Here is a 24,788-nt window from a genome sequence, read left to right as displayed (position 1 = left end):
ATGCAGGCAGTGCAGAATGAAAACAGCGGGTGAGACACAGCGGCTCCAGGATGGCTTCCTCATGTGGCTCCAGGATGAAGGACAGTTTCCTCCAGTGGCTTCCTCCGGTGGCTCCAGGATGAAGGACCGCTTCCTCCGGCGGCTCCAGGGAGAATGACTGCTTCCTTCAGCAGCTCCAGGGTGAAGGATGGTTTCTACCGGCGGCTTCCTCCAGCAGCTTTGGTGGCTCCATGGCGGGTAAGTATGGCTTCCTCCAGCAGCTTCAGTGATGCTCCGAAGGCCACCTCACACACACGCAGTGATGTGCAGTGCCTTCTGAACGACCACTGTTAAATTGACAAGCCAGGCCAGAAAGTGGCTGTCTCCGTGTGTGGGGCCCATTAGGCTGTGGGGGAGGTGTTAGTGGCTGATTGTGAGGGAATGAGGGTCTGGGGAAAGTTAGGATTAGGCTGTGAGAGGGGACGGTTTGGTTGCAGGAGTAGTGGGTTAAAATACTTCTCCCGATGCATCGTGATTTTGACCGCCAGGATGCCACAGTCGGCATTATGGCCTTTTCTAATGCAAAGTGTAATGTGATGCGTGGTTTAGGTTATTACGCCTTTCAATGGAACATCTACAAATATTCTACTTCTGCCACAAACAAATTGTTATACTGCATGGTAAAAATGTCATTGATTCAAAAATAAAAATAAAAAATAAAATGTCTCTTGCACTCATTTGGAGCTCTGCCCCACTTCTTTTCTCCACTTACAGAGGCTCCAAACTGGTTAATTGTGCCTGACCGTATTGGTGTGGGTTACAGTTTGCCATGGACATTCCCCTTGTGCCACTCTGCATCAGCAGTTGTGTTGAGAGTTGTAGTGTTATTTGTTAATTGTATACTATATTGTTCTCTGTTAAACTACAATAATAACTAGCTATGCCCGCTAGTCTGGTAGCTTGTGATTGTTTCTGTGTTTCTATTATATAATGTGCACTCAGCATTATTTTGAAGATGATGATGGGGGAATAGAAGGGAAGTAAAAGAAAATATGTTCCTGTGTCCCCATCTCTCCTCTGAGAGAGACTGGGAACCACTAGTACATAGAGAACAATGATTTCTGTCAGAGCTTCTGTTTCTCCGCTGTTCATGTGCAACAACTTAGTGGAGGAGAGGCAGCTTTTTATAAAGCTTGTACGCACATAACCCATTAGGGATTAGGACGGGAGGGGCTTCAACGGAAATGTTTTCCTCGCTGTCATGTAATGCATTGAAATCGCAGTGCACTTTATGCGTCCAATACCCTATCCAATAATTAAATGCCATGTATGACCTCAGTCTCATTACGATATTACCATCTCTGCCCATTAGGTTAATGTGCTGGAGATATACTGTACCTTTTGTGTATAATCTGTATTCTATCATCGAGTAGGTTTCATATCCTTGTCATCTGTACAACATGTTCTGTTCCTAATTTGTCAGATTTACCCTGTTCTCGTATTGTTCATTATGTGAGATATCTTGTAAATCGGCAAATCTATAGCTAAACAATGAAAACCAAGCTGACTCGGGGAGGGAAATAAAGGTTTATAGCTTTTTGTTAGGTAAAAGTGTTTGTCATCGGTTTGCAGGGGGGTTTAGATTATTCATGGTTCTGGCCAACAGCTATCATAAAAGACAAAAGTTAAAAGGGCCAAAATGGTCTCCTAATATAACTTGGTAGGTACAGTGCTCAGCATTATAACCCTTTCACATTGTACAAATAACCTGGGTCCAACCCGGGTTGTTGCTGGGTCAATGTGCGGTGTGAAAGGACTTTTTCAAATCACCTGAGTCCAGCATTCCGACCCAGGTTAAAAGAAGGGTTACTCCCGGGTTGGACCCAGGTTGCTGTGTGTTATGCTCACCAGGAGGGAATCACGGATCCAAATAAGTCCTTTAGGAATACTTCCAGCATAGAGGGAAAAGGACAGGTGGATGGAGTCTCCAGGCGGATAGGCGGAATGGAATCCCAGAAACTGGACCTCTGGACGTCTCCTAGGTATCCACCCAGAACCCCCAGACCCAAGTCCGCAGAGCACACCGGTGAGCCTTCGTGCCTATAACAGCCCTTTTCCCTTAAGACTTTGTGTCTACCGGTACTAGTATGCCGCCAGGTCTTATGTCGACAAGTGGCAGTGTGAACTTGACTCCAAGGGAACGGAGCAGCTATCGGTAGCAGATGGAACTACACTGCCTACAGCAATCTAACCTATCACAGATAACTAACATGAATGGCACATAAAACATGCAAGCACAAGACAAGGACTAGGACATAATAATGAATCCTGTAAGCGTGAGACAATGAAATCCAAATGCTAATCAGGGGTGGACTAGACAAGACAAGACCAAGATGTATGCTAGAAACAGAAGTGAGCCTATAAAGAATATACACAAGCTCTCAAAACAGTGGCAAAGACAAACAAGACTATCCTGACGCAGGAGTGAGTACTTAAAGAATACACACAGACTGACACAGACTGACACAGACTGACACAGAATAACAGAAGTATATACAAGCACGGTATGTGTGCCCTAACGCCACAACCTCCACAGAGGCACCAGTGGGGCTGACTACAGATGACACACTATAATGGCTGATAATCTCTAGCACTAAACTGCAAAAGAAAGCTAGATGATACTTGCAAAAGCAGAAGAGGAGGATGACAGCCAGTGGGTAGTTCAGGGACGCCCTCTGGAGTTCAGGCAACACAGGGTTACTGACAGGGACCAGATACTGCAACAGAGCAAGAGCAGAGTCTCCACAGAACTCTATATCCGGCGCCGTGGCAGCCCAAATTAAACCACTATAAAGGCTTCCCAGCCACCTGCTGCAGAGTGTCCGCCCCTGATTACAGATAGCAAGCAGCTGGATGCTCCCTCAGGTGTGCTAATCAACACTCCCTGCGGCTGCTTGGTGTCCCCGTCGCCTAGGCAACCGCTGTGGGAGAGGAGGTGCCGGCGGAGGAGACGCAGCCTGTCTGACAGCGGCGCGCAATCGAGGCTGTCTAGCAGCCGATGGGACATGTCTCCTGGAGGCCGGCCGGACACCAGAGGCACCGTTGAGACGGAACTTAACACTGTGCAATGGGAAAAATCAGCGGTAATATTTTAGTATTAACCAAATGCGTTTACTAATAGAGGACTGCAATTACAAATGATGACATCTCCCAGTGCTTTTTTCTTCTCCAAACTCTTGCTGTTGTCAAACTGGGATAATCATTGGATAGAGCGAGGATGGGAATCAAAATAGTGACAGACTTTAAGTAGTAAGAAGTTGCCTTTTGCCTTTAATACTTCTGTGACTGATCTGTAGTTTTATGATTTAACCTGCTCCTCCCTGTATCAGGAGAGTCATCGGTGATGGACTTGCTCAGACCCGGCTCATGCACGACCTACTAGCAGCTGTCAAACTGTCTATGGTGGTAATACAGAAATCCCAAGAGTCTGTTCAGGAGTCTCTTCAGGATGTATGTTCCCCACTGTGGAAGGCGATGTGCGACCTCCTGTCCTGCTTCACTGACATCTTATTGGATGGTAAGAGGGGATAGTATCTACAATAATTTCACACTTTCAGGTTTATTTGCCTAGTGTTGGATTCTACCAACCGGTGCTTCTGCTTGTGTTTATGCATACAATGTGTAAGAGCCATGCTTTTTACTTGCCGTGTTTTGCTAGTAAAATCATCGTCCCTTCAAATTTTGGGCATACACTTGATCAGAGGCACAGAGTTTAAGAACTCGTTGGAAATAAACCCCTAAGACTCTCATTGTTTTGTGAGTGTTTACCAATCCAAGTTACTTGAGTCTTTCCAATGCAGTGTACTGAGTACAGGGTGTACACTTCATTATCTTGTCAAATTTGCACAGTATCACTGATGATGTGGTCACAAGATGACTTTACCATCCGCTATACCTACATGCTTCCTCATACTGTAATTTAGCCATTCAACATAAACACTCCCGTTGGCTTTCCGTACGTACAGTATGACAAGATTAGAAATGTATATTGATTAACGGATTTTTAGAATTATTTTTTAATTGTCAGTTAGGAATATACACTGGTTGTGGTTACTTCCTTGTTCATGTTATGTTGTGTTTTCTGTTCATAAAGTTATGTTCTGCTATAATCCCGAAACACTGAAAGTGGGGTGGGTGGCTGCTAATTATCCAGGCCCAGGCATGTTTGAGGAGCCCGCTGCGGGGGGTGGGGCAGTTGTGATCCCCCCCCCCTCCCCCCCCAATCTGACAGATTAGATGCTGTGCGCATGCGCACATCGTCTATTCATCGGCGCAGTGGTCGAAAACTGGACGCAACCTAATTTATATAAGTGACACCCTCATTTGCGTATGTCACCCCCCCTTTTCCCTATTCTTCCATTGACAAAGTTGGGAGGTATGTATGATGGAGGAAGAATAACCCCCTTCTCCTTGTGCATTATAAGTTTTTTTTAATGAGCAGACAAGACCTCTAGATTGGGGAACATCTCTTATAGCACCCAGTCCTGCCAAATGTTTTGGACACCCTACTGTTATCAAGAAAACAAAGCACACCATTTTATACATATAAACATCCCGCCGATGTAAGAGTGCTGCTTCCTCCCAGAGTAATCGGACAGGAGCAGCCATCTTGTATGACTTCATGCATCATTTTCGTTGCATTTTTTGTAATATTATTATTATTATTATTATTATTATTATTATTATCCTTTTATGTGGTGCCACAAGGGATCGGCAGCGCCCAATTACAGAGTACATAAATGAATAAGGGAAATAGTGACTTGCAGTTGAATACAGTAGAGTACAGCAGGCATGGCCAAACTATGGCTCTCCAGCTCCTGTGAAACTACAAGTCCCATCATGCCTTGCAACAGTTTTGCTAATAGGGAATGCTAAAACTTTGGCAAGGGATGCTGGGACTTTTAGTTTCACAACAGCTGGAGGGCCACAGTTTGGACATGCCTGGAGTACAGGATACATAAGCAGGCGTCAGCAGAGACACTGAAAGGAGTGTCAGAAAACCGCAGGATTTTTACCCCTTTTCTAACCACTCAGTAACCTATTGTGAATATGTTAACGGTACAAAATAAAGTCTTAATAAACGTGTGGACAAATTTGTCAGGTACAGGTTACCCGGTATAAATGTTTCTTATGTGATATTAAGGATATATAGGGCCTGATTTTGAGTTGGCTGCAGCTGAATTGTTGGGCACAGTGGCACGATGTTTTACCTTTGTCCCGATTTTTGGTATTCGCAGCATTTTAGATCGAATTTAGATGCACAGTATCCTATATGTAATGGGTGTTCATGGATGGTGACTGGGAGGTAATGGGGTGGCTATAAATGTGCATGTCGTCATACAGTATGCGCTTGCACACAAAGACGCTGATCCGCTGATTTAGGGGGGGCCACACTCAGAGGGAGTCTCTGCACATGCCATAGTTTCGGTGGTGCAACAGTCAGTGGGTTTAAACACACTCCCAAGTGGTATCCGTGACAGGGGATGCCTAGGTCCTATTGCAGTCCGACGCATGGATGGACATCAGGGAACAGACATTGTAGAGGCATCTGCATAAAGACTCAGAAAGGACTGCAGCAAAAGATGGGCATCCATTATGCGTCAGCACAGATACCTCAACATTTCTATAGCACCACTACAAATTTCAAACTGACCAGATAGAAATTTGAGGACGGTTATTGAAAATAAATGGATTCCAATACTTTGAGTAGTGCAGCATTGTCACGTGGCGAGGAATTGCTGTAGCGTGTCTGAGGTAATATACCAGCGTTAGAGCGCAGCAGTTTCCTGTGTGACGCTGCTGATATTAGTCAGTGACATGTTGTTCTTCCGCACGGTGCTGGAGGAAAGCTTGTGCACCTGGAATCTATGGGCATTGATCATTTCATAAAAACTAACGTGAATTTGTCTTTTCCAGATGATCTTTTGCAAAATGTTCAAAGTACCTCAGGGATGGCTGTCGTTCTGTACCTAAAGACCATGATCAGGGACTGTGACATACTTACCAAACTGGTCAGTACTGCTCCGGGTTTTTTGTCTTCAGTATTAATTTCCTTCTTCATCGCTGCAGTAATATCACTGTTGTGTGGAGCTGTCTCTGATATATAACTTTGTGGACACACTTATATTATAGGTGAGCGACCTGATCCTGCAGTCTCTGGATCCTGTGGATGTTCCGGGTTGGTTTATCCATTGCTGTGGTTCCCTCTGTAAGGATCTACCAGACAGTGCACTGATCTTTCTATGCCAGGGAGTCCTGGCTATGCTGGAGTGGAGAGGAGGAAATCTAGGGCGGGGGGCAGAGAACCTTCTTCTTAAACTGCTCACCATTCTGCTGTCTCTCAGTTCCCGGTAAGGAAGCTATTTGCAAGATGAACTTTATACAGATGGAGCGCCCTTCATTCAGCGCCGGGGCTTGCCAGACCACCCCCTCTGGTGAACCATCTGACTGGAATGTGCGTTTCCATTTCAGGGAGACGGGCAGGGTTAGGGGGGGGGAGCAGGGAGTTGGAATTGGGCGACGTGGACCTGCGGCGAAGCGATGGGGACCGGCGGGGAGCTCCGTAGTAAGGAGACTCACGCGCGTCTCGTGCGCGCGCATCCCCTTCTGGTGGCTGGCGAATCTACCACCAGCCCCTGCAAGAATGACAGGCGCTACATCAGTACTCCAGATGGGCAACACATATATCAAGACTCAAAGGGCAGCTATTTCTGATGGGCGTGTATGTGCAGCTGCGTGCGATTCGTGCATACAGGTAATGGACGTCAGTTTCTGACCATTCTTTCACCTACAATAGCATGGGGTTGGTACAGAAGCTGAAACTGCTGACTATTGTTGTGTCTGTAGACATTAGAACAGGGGGTAGGATACTCGCAGATTAGTTTGGCCAATACAGTGCCATGGCTGCAGAAGTGTGCAACTGAACTGGGCTCATTGTGTGCAGCAAATAAAGCAATGGTTTTCCATATTTATCCGTTAAGCACAAGAATACTATTCTAATATAGCCATATTATGGAAGAAAAGCTTCTTTCCAGTGTTCCTTGGAAACACATTGCATGTGGTATTATTTATTTATTTACAGTGTCTTCTATAGCGCAGCAGATTCCGTTGCAGTGTCTTATATAGCGCAGCAGATTCCGTTGCAGTGTCTTATATAGCGCAGCAGATTCCGTTACAGTGTCTTATATAGCGCAGCAGATTCCATTGCAGTGTCTTATATAGCGCAGCAGATTCCGTTGCAGTGTCTTATATAGCGCAGCAGATTCCATTGCAGTGTCTTATATAGCGCAGCAGATTCCGTTGCAGTGTCTTATATAGCGCAGCAGATTCCGTTGAGCTTTACAATAGTAGACAGAGATAAAACAAACTAGGTAACAACAGACAGACTTGGGAGTAGGAGGGCCCTGCTGCAAGCTTACAATCTATAGGGAAATAGGAGAGAAACACAAGGACAGGCACTGGTAATAGCATAGCTGCTAGGTCCAGAAGGGAAGCTATATAATACACAAGTGCCTCAGAGGGTTATGCCTGTAGAACTTAACTATGATAGGATGCCTGAAGAAGTAAGTTTTCAGGGAACGCTTGAAAGTTTGGAGGCTAGTGGAGAGTCACATTGAATGCCTCTGTTCCTCCAGGTACTAAGTTGGCTTGGTCCAGTGACTGCTCTCATTGCAGGGAAGGCATATGCAGCAGACTGATACATTGGGGTAACAACTGGGAAGGGCTAGCTTTGGTACCTGCTAGACAATCCCTTGTTAAGCATAGGAGGATGACTGCTTTTTAGCACATTTTCACAGCTAGCTTATGTCGAACTTTAGTTTGTAAGTAGTGAGGACATTAGTATTGCTTATTGTGAGTGACAAAGAATAGCCTGATTGTTTCTTTACTTTGTGTTTTTTAGTCTGAAGGAGTCGAGCATGGCCTTGTTTCTATCTAGGATCCTAGCCCTGTGGACACTTTCGGCAATAGATCTTCTGGGCTCGTGCTCAAAAGAGCTGAAAGACAATCTTAATGGCGGCTCAAGCACCCTGTCCAAACTTCTAGAATATGTGTATATACACTGGGAACACCCATTGGATGCTGTCCGACATCAGACCAGGCTCATCTTCAAACACATCCTCAAGATACATCGTGAAGCTTTGGTCGTGTCCGATGGAGAAGTGGACACATTTCTGTCGGAGCTTACACAGAAATTGTTGGGTTTGGAGTGGCACTCAAAGGGAAAGTACGCGTCCCTGGCCTGTCTTGTAGAATGCATAGGAACCGAACAGATACTGTCAGTGGATCGGACTATCCCAGCACAAATCCTAGATGTCATGTCGGATCAGTCCTTTGCTCCCTATGCAAGTAACCTCTTGGAAGCCATGTTCGTAAACCACAAACAACATCTACTGTCAACTGAAGACAGTTGTTGGGTTGAGCGATGGCACCATGTCTGGGTATCCCCACTAATCCTACGCCTCTGTGAAGAACATGTTGCCCAGACAACTTACATCATTGATTATTACCTGCCTAAGTTGCTTAAGTGTAACCCTGATAGTTTGAACTACATGATTGAGAACCTTCAGTCTTCTGCCACCACAAATCATGGTAGGTTGGATTTTTATAAAAACTAAACCTATATTAATAGTGAGTAAGAACAAAATGAGTATACATATAACCGTTTAGGAGGAATTGGTACTTTGGGCCTAATTCATATTTTCTATGTAAAACCATTGGTTTGTGTATAAATACGATGTTCGGGAGTCTGTGAAATGTTTCTCTTGACCCTCATGATTTACATACTCTGGTATTTGAGGGGTGTGGAGTTGCCACCTAGCACCATTCCTGATGTTTTGAAGGTGTGACGCATATGAAGTCTAAGTTGTCAAATGCAGATTCCTGGACTCAGATGTCTGGATTGGACGTTCAGCCTGAGTAACCTTCATCATATGCAGGTAGGCCAGTGCCTAAACCCGCCAGGAGTTAAGGTGATCCGAGGGCGAGGCTGCATCTTCAGACAGCTGTTTTATCTGTGCTAATGCACAAGAGGCATCCATCTTTCAATGACCCGGAATTGCGCAGCCACTTCCTTGCAGCTGTGCAATTCCATTCAAACATGTGTCAGGTGCTTTTAGGAGAAGATGCTTTGACTGACCTGTCCAAAGTTAGTGTTCACTTTGTGGCAAATATCCCTCTTTAAGAAGGGAACTAGTAAACCTAGAGATGGGTCATGTGGATTAAATGTGATACCTGATTGGATGGCTCTGGCTGCTGTCCAATCAGATGGTACATTTACTTCCTCTTCTGATCCCTTCAGAATGAAATCTCTTGTTTAGTGCTCAAAGCTGCCTATTGTCTGTCCTAGGCAAGTAAAGGGGGCGAGAATTGTTCAAAATTGTAAATCTGTTTTGACTGATCCAGTATTCTGTTAAACACAAGTTCCATAAACTTTGTCTTTCTTCTTTTTGTTTAAATTCCATAGGGTCTGGCAATAACCGCGGTGCACTTGGGGCTCTTATGGCGTGTTTGAGAACAGCCCGTTCTCATGGACACCTCAGATTTACCGAAAATTATGCATGGAGTGGAAAAGTCTCAACAGGTTTAATACAGCAAGGCCTTGTTCACAGACATGATCAGGTACGAAGATGAGCTAATTTAGGCGCCCATTTATCAACGAGTGACAAAAACTCAGTGTATGATAAATGGTGCCCCAGCCGATCCACTCCCAACTGTCATTGTTTCAAATATATGACAGTAGCTGTTTGGCTGTAGCACCATTTATCATTCATAACGAGTTATGTCACTTGTAGATAAAGAAGACCAATATGTTATCCCTAACCCTGTGGTCATTTCTAAAGCTTCCAAGTGCTTAATACTTTCATGTAGGAGATTATTACGTTCATGGGTTCTTGTTTGTAAAGGTGCATACTTACTGGCCATTTTTGCACAGTGTGTATGCTGAGCGATGATGTTAAAATCGTTGCCCGATAAATCGCTCAGTGCATACACACTGAGAGATTTTCACCCGTCCCAGTGATTTTCACTGGGGGTGAACCACTTTCCACAATAGCGGTTCAAGACCACTTCCGCTGGGTTCAGACATTTAAAAAAAAAAAATAAATTAAATGTTATAGCGAGGACATACGTGGCACGGTCCTATCAAGTTTACAGCGTATGCCAGGAACCCCTACTTTCTACGTGCAGGCTAATACAATGTGTAAATGCTGATTGAAGGGTTTTTTTTTTTTACTATTCGTTGTGCAGTGGAAACTCTGACTGAACACAGTGGCTGGGGTGATGGTAATGGAGGATATTAATAGGACTGGCAATGTAATCAGATCAATATTAGAGCGGAACATTGTCCAGATTACATATTATCAGCCCATGTCTGTAGATACTTGTGACTTAAATAAAAGAAGAGAGACCTAACACAAACCATCCAGACTTGCACCCTGGTGAGGAAATGCTGTGTGGGAAGTAGAAGTACACACTAGCACGGATTGGGCAGGGAGACTGGGCTCTTCTCCCTTTTTTCCATTTTCTCATGCACAATTGTTCTTTAATATGTGTTTACAGTGTGCTTCCAAAGTAAGGCAACTTAGGGAGCAGAACTGAAAAGGTCATCAGAATTTACTCTACATCTTCTTTTAAGCCGGAGGCCAAAATGTCCCATAATTAAATATCATGCAGGGGTGGGTATTCCTGTCTTCTTACAAATCCAAAACCTGAACGTTAATGTTAATAATCAGGTTTTATTATGTTTTTTCAGTCCTCCTTTAACAAAACTGTATTGGGATTCTCCCCTTCCCATTGCTGCTTGTTAATAAATGTTTTTCTCTTTCATCCATCCTGGTGACACAGCTAACCTTGGGATGTAGGAGGGTCCGCAGGAGCCAAGGCACCTATGCTGAAGTCTTTGGATGCAGGCTCCTCCCTTCTGCATCCGCTCATGCTTCAGTTAGTTTTAGGTGCCCACAGGGAGTGGGTGCTATGCTGATCGGCTGCTGCTGCAGCCACCGTTTTTTCTTTGGATTTTTACAGAGTAGTTTATGGACAAAACCAGTGCTGGTGGCTGCCATTCATAAAATGTGTACAATCAGAAGCAAATCAGGCGCTTTAACACATACAGATGGAGCGTGGCCCATCTTTGCAGGGGATGGCGGAAGATTCGCCAGTCGCCATCCCCCACCAGCCGCCGGAGGGGATGCGTGCGTCCCCTTACAACGGGGCTCCATCCGGGTCCTCGCCGACGGTCGCCCCAGGTCCCCGCCGCCTTGCCACACCCCCTCTAACCCTGTCCGTCTCCCTGAAGCGGAGATGGACAGGGTTCCCGTCCCCCCGCCGATGGGAAACTGGGACGCACGTGTGTGTGTGAGATGGGGGGGGGGGGGGGGGGTCCGCTTTCGGTTCCATTTTTATTGTATAATTGGCTTTTTATAATATAAATGTTTTTACATATGCTACAAGGATGTGATTTTCCGTTAAGTGCACCTTTTCTGTTTGTGTAGATACGTATGGATGCACTGGGTCTCCTCTGCGAAAGCCACTGGAGCACTGAAGTGGTTTCACTGGATGAAATTAATTTGGTTCATTTCTTCCTCAAGTACAATTTAAACTGTCAGTCTCCTTCTGTGAGGCAGCAATCATGTTACCTGATCAGGAAGGTAAGTATTCCCAGGGCATGCCAGTCAGCCATCACTGCTGCTTGTGATTCAGAATTGCATAGAGTTCATCAAACTTAACAGTGAAACAGTTTTGCTATTGTAAATGTACTTCAGATTTTAAGCTTGAAAGTACTGAAATGATGTATGTTCTTTTAGCTGTTCTGCCGAGTGCAGGAAAGTTCCCAGGTTCTATTTAAGCATCAACTGAGCAAAAAGCTAAGAGGCCATGAAGATACAGACAATATGGCGGATCCTTGTACAGCCCTCAACAATTACTCGGTAAGCCTTGCAAGTGGCTTCCAATATGTTAGCTAGCATACAGTATAATAGTATTGCAATCCTTCTTTGCTGTTTATTTTGATGTTTTAGACAGTATGTGTCATTGTTGTAGAATGACTAGCGTCTTTAATTACTATGTTACTATTATGTTCTCCAAATTACTGTATAGGATAGGTTGAATTACAGCATAACTGTTGTACAGTTATTTGTATTGCTTTTTATGCACTTTTGGCACTTTTGAGGTTTAGCGGTTTAAAACTTGTTGTGTTACCAAATTGTTCCCAGCCAATCAGCTCCAGCTGTGTTTGAAAACTGACAGTTGGTAGATGATGGCTGATGCATCATTTACTCAACAAGTTTTAAACAGCTAAAACTTGTTAATAAACAGGCCCCTTTATCTCCTGTTATACCAGGGATTTTCAAATCTTTTCAACTAGCGGTACACAAGAGTTAAAAAGTTGCTAAATCAATTTTTTTTTCCTTTAAAAAAAAAAAAAAAAAATTACTTTATGAAATAAATCCTATGAGTTGAAATAGTTTTCCTATGGTTATAAATACATAGTTTGGTACTTGTGTATTATAGCGGCGCCCCCGATGTACATCGTACGATGAACGTATCGCATGCCATGTACCCGATGGCATGCGATGCAACGCGATTTTGACCCCCTATACGATGAAAAATCGTATAAGCACCCTAATGGGTGCTTACAATATTAAATGTACCCCCACGCCACCCCCCCACTATAAACGTGAACCCGAAGCGTGGCGAGCGCAGCGGCGGTACGCGTCCTACGACCTTTTCATACCCCCACTATCCACGTCGGCGTGGAGTTGAGAATAGCTAATGGGTGCTTATACAATGTTAAGCACCCTAATGGGTGCTTACAATGTTAAATGCACCCCCACGCCACCCCCCCACTATAAACGTGAACCCGAAGCGTGGCGAGCGCAGCGGATACCTTCACAGGTAAACGCGTCCCTTCGCGGGCTTCACAGGTATCCGCGTCCCCTCGCGGGGATCGCTGCGCTCGCCACACTATTCTATTCTCAACTCCACGCCGACGTGGATAGTGGGGGTATGAAAAGGTCGTAGGACGCGTACCGCCGCCGCTCGCCACGCTTCGGGTTCACGTTTATAGTGGGGGGGTGGCGTGGGGGTGCATTTAACATTGTAAGCACCCATTAGGGTGCTTAACATTGTATAAGCACCCATTAGGGTGCTTATACAATGTTTAATCGCATCGCATCGTATGGCATTGTATGCCATCGTACACCATCGAACGATATCGCGTCGGATCGCATACCATCGTATGCGTTATGGTATGCGATGCGATGGGCGCCGCCAAAATACACAAGTACCCATAGTTTTTACATGAAAAGATCAATGGCAAACTTGTGCATGGATGATGTCTTTTGACCAAGGTCCGATGGTTGACCAGCATAGCCTCAGTTCTCATTGATTTGAATGTTCTTGCATTCCATAGTCTGCATAGCAGTCAAAAGCCAGCCTCACACAGATATAATGAAGAGTAAAGCTGGCCAAACATCAGGATGACATATACAGGTCGCGGAGAGGTCAAAGAAGTGATCGTATGCTTCAGAAGCACATCCGATCTGCTTACGACCGTAATGAGGGCCGAACGATTAGACGCGCAACACGTCTGATCTGAGGGCGGGACCGCGCATCTTGTGCACAGTGCACACACGACACGTCATACGTTTGGGTCCTATGATGTTCTGGTGTATGGGGGCCTTAAGAAAGGAGTAAACTTTTCTGTGACAATGGGCAATCCTTGTCTGAGCGGCAACACAATGAGGCCATATCTATTGAGTAGTGTTATTAGTTTTACCCCCTGATTTTTTTTTTTTATTTATCTCCACAGACTAATTCTGTACATCCTCCTCTGTTCTTTCTCTCTCCCAAGTCTTTACTTAGCGCTGTCCTCCCCGTCTCTCTGTATTCCTCCTTTGGTTCTGTCAGCGATGTGACATCAGGGGTTGCTCCAGCAGCTGGTGGGCATCGCTCTCCTCCGATTCTCCAGAGGCACTCCTGGAAAAACCATCTTTATATGCACTTTCCCTTGTTAGGTTTGCATTGTACTCTCGCACGTACTATTATTAATCATATGGTGCCTCTATGACCATACCCTGCAGCTGGGATTTCATGGTATATAACATAACATAATTCCCTTTTATAATTGCAGTAACAAATTGTTTGGTTAAGCAGACTTTGTCATCCAAAGTTCGTTTTCCGGATTTTGTTGTCTTGTTCACATTTCATTTCGGACAGTCTACAACATGGGTCCTCAAACTGCGGCCCTCCAGATGTTGGGAAACTACAAATCCCAGCATGCCTTGCCACACTTTTGCTATAAGGGAGTGTTAAAACTGTGGCAAGGCATGCTGGGATTTGTAGTTTCACAACATCTGGAGGGCCGCAGTTTGAGGACCCATGGTCTACAACAATAGGCATCTATGGAGATCCGTTACAGAGTTCTTTAATGAATTCTAATTAATAATACACAGATAACCTACTCCTAATGCAGTAAGCACTGTGTAAAATGGATCTAGAATAAATATCTTAAATACAGAGGTTTTTAGAGCGTGTTAGAATTTGCACCTGTGTTAGGGCTGCATCATTCAGAATGGTCATCACAGGAAATGCAGCAGTTTTTCTGGTGTTTGATCCCTCTAGATGAGAATTGCTGCCCCCTTTTGTGTATGCACTAGTGCTTTGTGGGTTATGCCATTTACATAGGAGTGGTTGAAATCGGTCTTTTGCTTTTCTGGTTTAAATGAGGCTGCTTATTGCAAATGTGCAGGTCACAGGTTGACCAGAAAACTAATAGACAAAACTAAGCGTTTATACTGTACATACTGTAGGTAGAAAGTCTCTGAATTTAAAGTATTTAGATAAGGGATCTACTTGTAAATGTATTTATTAACAGCTGTTATATATGGCACACCTATTGGAATGGGATCATTGGATAGACATGCAGGAAGGTCGACATGGTCATTAGGACGACACAAGCATTATGTCGACAGTCAAAAGGTCGACATAGGGGTTTTCATGTTTTTTGCCCAGAATGTCGACACAGTTGACATGGACACTGAAGCGTTGCACCACGTCCCCTCTCATGGCACACCACTCCCACCACACCCTAGTTGATGGTAGGGCATAAAAATATCGCCTGTTGGCATATGTCGGTTCACAAAAAAAAAAACGGTGAAAAACCCAATGTCTGCATTTTGGCTGTCGACCTTTCCCATGTCGACCTAATGTTTGTGTCAACCTTCCTGCATGTCGACCTTCAGTCACGCCGACCTAGTGGTGTCAACCTAATGCTTGTAGACTTAGGGACCGTATCCCCATCTATTAGGCAGAATTGTGCAGAGAATATTTAATCTTTTAGTCCTGTCCCTGTACTGCGGCACTCACAATCCATATTCCCTACCACATGCACACACAAATACATACCCCATAGGGTTATATTTGTCAGTAGTCTGTATGGGTTCCTTTCAAAATGGGACATATCAATACGTTAACAAACACATGGAGAACATCCAAACTGCACACATATTAGCTCTTGTTGGAATCTAACCCATGAGCTTATAATGTCAACATGTTTATAATGTTGACATTGACCTTGTAGACACTAATGAAATGGTGATTTGAGAGAATGTCACCAATACAGTAACTGATGGCCAAAGGATGACTTTAACTGCAGCAGATCCCGCTGCGTTTTCCCAGGCCTTGCAGTCATGTGACTGTCCATTCCGGGGGAGTCATCTGATGGAGTGCCGTTCTGGGGGCTGTAACCCTAACCCCTATCCCCAACCTCCATCCCCCAGTAGCTCAACCCTAACCCTTCTGTCTCGCAGCCAAACCCTAATGCCAACATTCTGATAGTGTCGACATCATAACTGTCGGCATTGTTGTATCAACATACATCCAGAAATTACACTGTGCTGCAGTAAAGTCAACCATTGCTCCACCACTATGCCAACAGTTATGATGTCGACACTGTCAGAATGTTGACATTAGAGCTATTGGCTTATTATCATACATTAACCTCTCAATAGCAGCTCAGAGTTTTAGTAAGACCAAAACAATTAAATCAAACTTGAAAAGGATTTGGGACCTTTCGCCCAATATAGTCTTGTTAGATGCATGATGTACCGCAGCAGGCGTGTAAGACATAATATGACATTGGTGATGCAGGTGTTTGTGAGTGTTTTCAGTATGTGACGCTCTAGAACACATTAACATGCAGCATATCAGTTTCTGTGTGTTCTTTCCCACACTCAAATACATTCCCAGATGTTACAACTTCTTCTTCTTGTCTTATGTTTCTTTTTTGTTTTCCAGGAATTCATGTCATCTACAACAGATTATCTTTTTCAGTCACTTTTTCCCGGTTCGTCGCATCCAACCAGGTTTTCAGCCTTGACTATTTTAGGATCCATTGCTGAGATATTTCCTGTTGTTTCAGGTACATATGTATAGATTATCTGCTCACAAAGTGCTCGGGCTGCAGTGTGGTTTTAAAGGGGCAGACGGTATTGATTGTATGGATCATTAGGTCACCAGCATGTTGGTCGACATACGTCTAGGTCGACATGCAGGAAGGTCGACCGGGTCATTAGGTCAACATGGCGGTAGTTCGACAGTCAAAAGGTCTACATGGGATTTTTTAAGATTTTTTTGTTCCGAATGTCAACACAGTCTACATGGACACTGAAACGTAGCACGGAGTTCCCTCGTTTGGCTCGTTGCGCTCGCCATGCTTCAGGCACCACACCCTAGTGGATCATAGGGCATGAAATACCACCTGTCGGCACATGTCGGCTCAAATTTTTTTGAAAAACCCCATGTCGACCTTTTAACTGTTGGCCTAACCCATGTCGACCTAATGACCCTGTCGACCTAGACTCATGTCAACCTTCCTGCATGTCGACCTAATGACCGTCGATGAACATGCTAGTGACCCAATGACCGTTTCCCGGTGTAAGCTCCCTGCAGTAACGTCATTGGCTGCACTGAGCTGTGGTCAGCAGCATAGCAACTTATGTAATGTGGGTGGGGTACAAACTACATTTCACATAAAGGATAGTATGTTATGGACATGAGCTTCAGCTAACGTTACTTTGTTGTCAGCTAGTGTCCCGTATAGATCTAGGAGGCCCTGTATGCACCCATCCACTCTGATTCAACTACTGTGTGACTGTTTGCTGTCTACCATTAATTATGTCAATGGGAAATTTGGAGAACTCTGTAGTGTGGGGTTTGAACGCAACCGCCTGGTGTTCCAATTCAACTAGTGTTCTGGTAATTGGATAATGGTTTCAGAAAAATCAGACTTGCTCTGATGGCACACTGTCTCTTTTTTCATGCACCCCCCCCCCCCAGAACAACTAATAGGGCCTACACACCTTACCTATTTTGTGTAATTTTCTTAGCGATCTGACTTAATTTGACTAGATTGTTAAGAAAATGACCCTACATCGCTCCTAATGTAGTGGTCATAGCGTTGCGAGGCACAGCGCGTCACTATCTTCAGGCGATGTGGATCATGCATACATTAACTAGTCAGATCGCCAGTCAGTTCCGGTGTTCTCACCAGGGAACACTAGCCCTGACAGATCGCTCAGCACACATCACTGACACATGGCTGTGCAGTGCTTTGTTTAAAGTCGATATAGACTATATAGTACAGATCTGTACTATATAGTCTTGCCTGCACAGACTGTTTTTATTAGATTCGATGCCGCGCATCAGGACGGAATGTGTTCAATTTTCATTCAATTTCAACCGACAGACTGTTGACAATGCAGAAGGTCGACACTGGTTTCCCCCCCCCCCCCCACTGTGGTTCCAGATCAGGCGGTAGTTCATGCACTACCATCCACTAGGGCAGGGCTGGGCAACACCGGCCCTCCAGATGTTGATGAACTACACATCCCAGCATGCCTTGCATCAGTTTCAGAATGGCCACATAGCAAAACTAATGCAAAGCATCCTGGGATGTGTAGTTCATTAACATCTGGAGGGCCGGTGTTGCCCAGCCCTGCACTAGGGCATGGAGGGAGAATGGAATAGTGTGCCAAGCGTAGCGAGGGGCTGCTGTACACTCAGACAGTGTCCAGAACTAGACGTCTAGATGTAGACCCCTAAAAAAATCTAAAAAATACGATCTTCTGCATTGTCAACCTAAGGACCCTCTTGACCTTCATTCTCCATCGACCTTCTGCTCATCGAAAGTCTGGTGTTGACCTAAGGAGTGTCGATACCCACATACAACTTTCAGTTCTATCCTCCAGACAACATAAACAGAACCATTGTTTCCAGTGTTTAAATATCTGCGTATGTTCCTGTACTTACTCAGTGCTAAGGGACATGCAACACACTGACAGAGGACTGGGGAACACAAGTGATCAGGACGGAGGAAACGAAAACATCTGCCTTTAATAGAACTTTACTTTTAATATACGTTGAAGCAAAAGCGACATCTGTATTTGGTATTTCACATCTGCAAGCCCCAGTGCTCCTTTATTGGGAGCAGTAAAGCTTAACGAGCTTTGTTTTGTGAAGCAGGAACTTATTAGTGAGATTTCTTCCCTACTAATGATCTCTTTTCACAGGCTCTTGTCAGACTGTATACGAGTTCGCTCGGTCGGTCAGCAGTAACAATGTCCACGCTCTCCTAGAGTGCTTCAGCAACACCTTTGAGGAAGTGAAACTTCTTGCCTTTGAACTTCTGAGAAAGCTGCCCCCATCTGTTTTAGGCCTCCAGGTAATTGTGGTCATGCTAAATAACAGAGGAAGAGTTCAGCATCTACTCCCGTGGATTGGGGAGAAGGTTAGATCGAGCTATATTGTATATGAAAAAGTAAAAAAAAAAATGTAAAAAGTGTATTAAAAAAAAAGTTTTGGAGAGTGGATCACTGAGTTATTCTGAGGATCCGGTTTCCTGTCATACGTAAGTCCGAATAAGGCCGCATCTATTTTTTGTTTTTTTGCAAACCAAACGTAGGGCCCAGAAGGTCTGAATTTAAAGTAGAATTTCATCTACATACAGTAGAATTCTTCTGTCAGGGCTGATCTAAATTTTTCTAATTGTCTATGGGTATGAATTTTGGGGTAGATGTATTTTGGGGGAGAAGTGGTATTATCACGTTATCTGCACTGATCCCACTAATTCCATATGTACTGTATGAAGGAGAAGTGTGCAAGGTGACAGAGGCCCTAAAAGATAGCACCCCTATATGTGGGGGGCAATGTATGAACAATCAGTAGCACTGACCATTTCAACAGCTGCACTTGCTGCTGCAAATACACCACAGCACTGTCCCTTGCTGCAGCATCTGCTTTAGGTTTTTATGTGAGATGGCACAAATGCCACTTGAGCTGGCCTGGTATGTGTGGGGTTAGAGAAGTCCTAAAGAGGAGACATGCAAGTGCGAGGGTCACTGGAACAGTGCAGATGGCGCCTGCACAGTACAAGAACCTATAACAAATGCCAAAAGTGTCTAAGAACTAAAGAAAGTAGATGCATGCTGCTGACACCTGGACCTGCTTTACCAAGATCCAGAGGCGAAGTCGGTCCTTCCAATGTATGGCAACAGCCTGCATGTTCATACATCTCCCCCTTAAGGTGCGTACACACGGGCATTTATTGCTGGCAATATGGTCGCTGAGCGACCATATAGCCAGCGATTGCAGTTTACCCCGGGTGCGCGCTCCCATTTTAAGCCCCCTTATGATCATCTGACTCCCTCAGCAGCTCCCCCAGCAGAGGTTCCCTTTCATCAGCGACCATCTCTGGTCCTACTATTGCTGCGTTGTTCCAGTGCGGGTCCTACTATTGCTGCGTTGTTCCAGTGCGGGTCCTACTATTGCTGCGATGTACCAGTGCGGGTCCTACTATTGATGCGTTGTTCCAGTGCGGGTCCTGCTATTGCTGCGTTGTTCCAGTGCGGGTCCTACTATTGCTGCGTTGTTCCAGTGCGGGTCCTACTATTGCTGCGTTGTTCCAGTGCGGGTCCTACTATTGCTGCGTTGATCCAGTGCGGATCCTACTATTGCTGCGTTGTTCCAGTGCGGATCCTACTATTGCTGCGATGTTCCAGTGCGGGTCCAACTATTGCTGCGTTGTTCCAGTGCGGGTCCTACTATTACTGCGTTGATCCAGTGCGGATCCTACTATTGCTGCGATGTTCCAGTGCGGGTCCTACTATTGCTGCGTTGTTCCAGTGCGGGTCCTACTATTGCTGCGTTGTTCCAGTGCGGGTCCTACTATTGCTGCGTTGTTCCAGTGCGGGTCCTACTATTGCTGCGTTGATCCAGTGCGGGTCCTACTATTGCTGCGTTGATCCAGTGCGGGTCCTACTATTGCTGCGTTGTTCCAGTGCGGGTCCTACTATTGCTGCGTTGTTCCAGTGCGGGTCCTACTATTGCTGCGTTGTTCCAGTGCGGGTCCTACTATTGCTGCGTTGTTTCAGTGCGGGTCCTACTATTGCTGCGTTGTTCCAGTGCGGGTCCTACTATTGCTGCGACGTTCCAGTAAGGGTCCTACTATTGCTGTGTTGTTCCAGTGCGGGTCCTACTATTGCTGCGATGTACCAGTGCGGGTCCTACTATTGATGCGTTGTTCCAGTGCGGGTCCTACTATTGCTGCGTTGTTCCAGTGCGGGTCCTACTATTGCTGCGTTGTTCCAGTGCGGGTCCTACTATTGCTGCGTTGTTCCAGTGCGGGTCCTACTATTGCTGCGTTGATCCAGTGCGGGTCCTACTATTGCTGCGTTGATCCAGTGCGGGTCCTACTATTGCTGCGTTGTTCCAGTGCGGGTCCTACTATTGCTGCGTTGTTCCAGTGCGGGTCCTACTATTGCTGCGTTGTTTCAGTGCGGGTCCTACTATTGCTGCGACGTTCCAGTGAGGGTCCTACTATTGCTGCGACGTTCCAGTGAGGGTCCTACTATTGCTGTGTTGTTCCAGTGCGGGTCCTACTATTGCTGCGATGTACCAGTGCGGGTCCTACTATTGATGCGTTGTTCCAGTGCGGATCCTACTATTGCTGCGTTGTTCCAGTGCGGCTCCTACTATTGCTGCGACGTTCCAGTGCGGCTCCTACTATTGCTGTGACGTTCCAGTGCGGCTCCTACTATTGCTGTGACGTTCCAGTGCGGCTCCTACTATTGCTGCGTTGATCCAGTGCGGATCCTACTATTGCTGCGTTGTTCCAGTGCGGATCCTACTATTGCTGCGTTGTTCCAGTGCGGCTCCTACTATTGCTGCGATGTTCCAGTGCGGGTCCTACTATTGCTGCGTTGTTCCAGTGCGGGTCCTACTATTGCTGTGTTGTTCCAGTGCGGGTCCTACTATTGCTGCGATGTACCAGTGCGGGTCCTACTATTGATGCGTTGTTCCAGTGCGGGTCCTACTATTGCTGCGTTGTTCCAGTGCGGATCCTACTATTGCTGCGTTGTTCCAGTGCGGCTCCTACTATTGCTGCGACGTTCCAGTGCGGCTCCTACTATTGCTGTGACGTTCCAGTGCGGCTCCTACTATTGCTGTGACGTTCCAGTGCGGCTCCTACTATTGCTGCGTTGATCCAGTGCGGATCCTACTATTGCTGCGTTGTTCCAGTGCGGATCCTACTATTGCTGCGTTGTTCCAGTGCGGCTCCTACTATTGCTGCGATGTTCCAGTGCGGGTCCTACTATTGCTGCGTTGTTCCAGTGCGGGTCCTACTATTGCTGTGTTGTTCCAGTGCGGGTCCTACTATTGCTGCGATGTACCAGTGCGGGTCCTACTATTGATGCGTTGTTCCAGTGCGGGTCCTACTATTGCTGCGTTGTTCCAGTGCGGGTCCTACTATTGCTGCGTTGTTCCAGTGCGGGTCCTACTATTGCTGCGTTGATCCAGTGCGGATCCTACTATTGCTGCGTTGTTCCAGTGCGGGTCCTACTATTGCTGCGTTGTTCCAGTGCGGGTCCTACTATTGCTGCGTTGTTCCAGTGCGGGTCCTACTATTGCTGCGTTGTTCCAGTGCGGGTCCTACTATTGCTGCGATGTACCAGTGCGGGTCCTACTATTGATGCGTTGTTCCAGTGCGGGTCCTACTATTGCTGCGTTGTTCCAGTGCGGCTCCTACTATTGCTGCGTTGATCCAGTGCGGATCCTACTATTGCTGCGTTGTTCCAGTGCGGATCCTACTATTGCTGCGTTGTTCCAGTGCGGCTCCTACTATTGCTGCGACGTTCCAGTGCGGGTCCTACTATTGCTGCGTTGTTCCAGTGCGGGTCCTACTATTGCTGTGTTGTTCCAGTGCGGGTCCTACTATTGCTGCGATGTACCAGTGCGGGTCCTACTATTGATGCGTTGTTCCAGTGCGGGTCCTACTATTGCTGCGTTGTTCCAGTGCGGGTCCTACTATTGCTGCGTTGTTCCAGTGCGGGTCCTACTATTGCTGCGTTGATCCAGTGCGGGTCCTACTATTGCTGCGTTGTTTCAGTGCGGGTCCTACTATTGCTGCGTTGTTCCAGTGCGGGTCCTACTATTGCTGCGATGTTCCAGTGAGGGTCCTACTATTGCTGTGTTGTTCCAGTGCGGGTCCTACTTTTGATGCGATGTACCAGTGCGGGTCCTACTATTGATGCGTTGTTCCAGTGCGGGTCCTACTATTGATGCGTTGTTCCAGTGCGGGTCCTACTATTGATGCGTTGTTCCAGTGCGGGTCCTACTATTGCTGCGTTGTTCCAGTGCGGGTCCTACTATTGCTGCGTTGATCCAGTGCGGGTCCTACTATTGCTGCGATGTTCCAGTGCGGGTCCTACTATTGCTGCGTTGTTCCAGTGCGGGTCCTACTATTGTTGCGTTGTTCCAGTGCGGGTCCTACTATTGCTGCGTTGATCCAGTGCGGATCCTACTATTGCTGCGATGTTCCAGTGCGGGTCCTACTATTGCTGCGTTGTTCAAGTGCGGATCCTACTATTGCTGCGACGTTCCAGTGCGGCTCCTACTATTGCTGCGACGTTCCAGTGCGGCTCCTACTATTGCTGCGACGTTCCAGTGCGGCTCCTACTATTGCTGCGTTGTTCCAGTGCGGCTCCTACTATTGCTGCGTTGTTCCAGTGCGGCTCCTACTATTGCTGCGTTGTTCCAGTGCGGCTCCTACTATTGCTGCGTTGTTCCAGTGCGGCTCCTACTATTGCTGCGTTGCTCCAGTGCGGGTCCTACTATTGCTGCGTTGCTCCAGTGCGGGTCCTACTATTGCTGCGATGTTCCAGTGCGGGTCCTACTATTGCTGCGATGTTCCAGTACGGGTCCTACTATTGCTGCGTTGCTCCAGTGCGGGTCCTACTATTGCTGCGTTGCTCCAGTGCGGGTCCTACTATTGCTGCGATGTTCCAGTGCGGGTCTGGCATTTGTTAAGCTGTCTGTTCCTAATATTCATTTATTATAAAGGTAATCACAGTAACAGCCTTTGCATACAACTTGGAAGCTCTGTAATGAGTGTTTTTCTTTAACTTGATATTTATACCTTACCTGTTGGAGGACACATTTAAGGTATCTGTAGTGTAATGGAAATATGCAGTAACTCCGTGTATACTGCCATGCGGAATACAGATCAAAGCAGAAGTATTATTGCACGATGGAAATTTGCAATGCCCTGTTGGCTTTTGCGAAAGCATGGTTTAGCAATAACTTTTAAGGAGTACTTGGTTAAATAAGCCAAATGCTGAGTAATTCAGTCGTTGGATGGATACAAACACTACCCCTAGTGTCTCACTTTATCAGCTGCCTCTTACATTGTTTCCAACACACTGACTCACAAATTCCTCCCAATGTTATACAGTATGGCTGTGGTGATAAGTGCTACCGCTGGCATCTTAACTGTAATCTTTGGAGTTTGCACAAAATGTAAGTGACATAAACTTGAATAGAGAATGTCAACATGTGGTGGTAATTATTCTGCAACTCTTACGAGACAATTGCAAGTTTCCATCATTCTTTTCTGGAAAGTAGTTGTGCCGTGAGATTTGGGAACATGGCGATACGTGGCACAGGTCTATTTCCACAGGAGACACCTTTTGTAATGGTTTGTCTTTATATTTCATTCCTTACTACTTAAGGTACACCCATTCAGCCAATAGCAACATACAAGCCTTTATTGCTGCTTCAGGGGAGGTTTATCGTTTGTCCATTGCCGGTGTATATTGGAGGCGGACATTTTGTGAGCTTAAGCAACATTCATGGAAATGCATGGATAATACTATGGGGTTTATCTACTAAGATAGGCTTTCTATTGAATATGGTTTGTTACCCATAGCAACCGATCAGAATCTGCTTATTTATTTAGCACCTTTTAGAATAATCTTATTGGTTGCCCATAGCAATGTCCACTCTTCAATAGAACTCCCATCTTAATGGGTTCGGTTTTGGGGCCCATTTTGTTTAACATTTTTATTAACGATATTGGGATAGGGTTACTCAGCAATGTATCCATCTTTGCGGACGATACAAAACTTAGCAAAGTCATCAAATCACCAGAAGATGTCACCATGCTTCAAAATGATCTTGCAATTCTAGATGAGTGGGCAAAAAAATGGAAGATGAGGTTCAATGTAGATAAATGTAAGGTTATGCACCTTGGAAGACACAACCAGTGTGCTAGTTATAACCTTAGCGGAGAGGAACTGGGTTATTCCATACTTGAAAAGGATCTAGGAGTCCAAATAGACAGCAAACTGGGATGTAGTGCCCATTGTAATGTAGCTACAAAAAAGGCCAACAAAATTCTGGCATGTATTAAGAGGGGA

General features: G+C 45.7%; 1 protein-coding gene across 1 annotated transcript in view; it reads left to right on the top strand.

The window, feature by feature from the left end:
• Window positions 1–24,788, top strand: part of THADA (THADA armadillo repeat containing) — a 544,422-nt gene that overhangs the window by 19,203 nt on the left and 500,431 nt on the right. The window contains exons 8-16 of the mRNA XM_083175704.1: window positions 3,369–3,556; window positions 5,956–6,050; window positions 6,172–6,389; window positions 7,940–8,628; window positions 9,503–9,657; window positions 11,529–11,684; window positions 11,841–11,963; window positions 16,333–16,456; window positions 18,606–18,757. Of these exons, the coding sequence (XP_083031830.1) occupies window positions 3,369–3,556; window positions 5,956–6,050; window positions 6,172–6,389; window positions 7,940–8,628; window positions 9,503–9,657; window positions 11,529–11,684; window positions 11,841–11,963; window positions 16,333–16,456; window positions 18,606–18,757 (1,900 nt within the window). The remainder of the gene's footprint in view (window positions 1–3,368; window positions 3,557–5,955; window positions 6,051–6,171; window positions 6,390–7,939; window positions 8,629–9,502; window positions 9,658–11,528; window positions 11,685–11,840; window positions 11,964–16,332; window positions 16,457–18,605; window positions 18,758–24,788) is intronic.

Source organism: Crinia signifera, chromosome 3 (assembly GCF_055691185.1).
Source record: "Crinia signifera chromosome 3, ASM5569118v1, whole genome shotgun sequence".
Classification (NCBI taxonomy): Eukaryota; Metazoa; Chordata; class Amphibia; order Anura; family Myobatrachidae; genus Crinia; species Crinia signifera.
The sequence above is the reverse complement of the archived record's forward strand: the minus strand, read 5'-3'. Positions and strand labels throughout refer to the sequence as shown.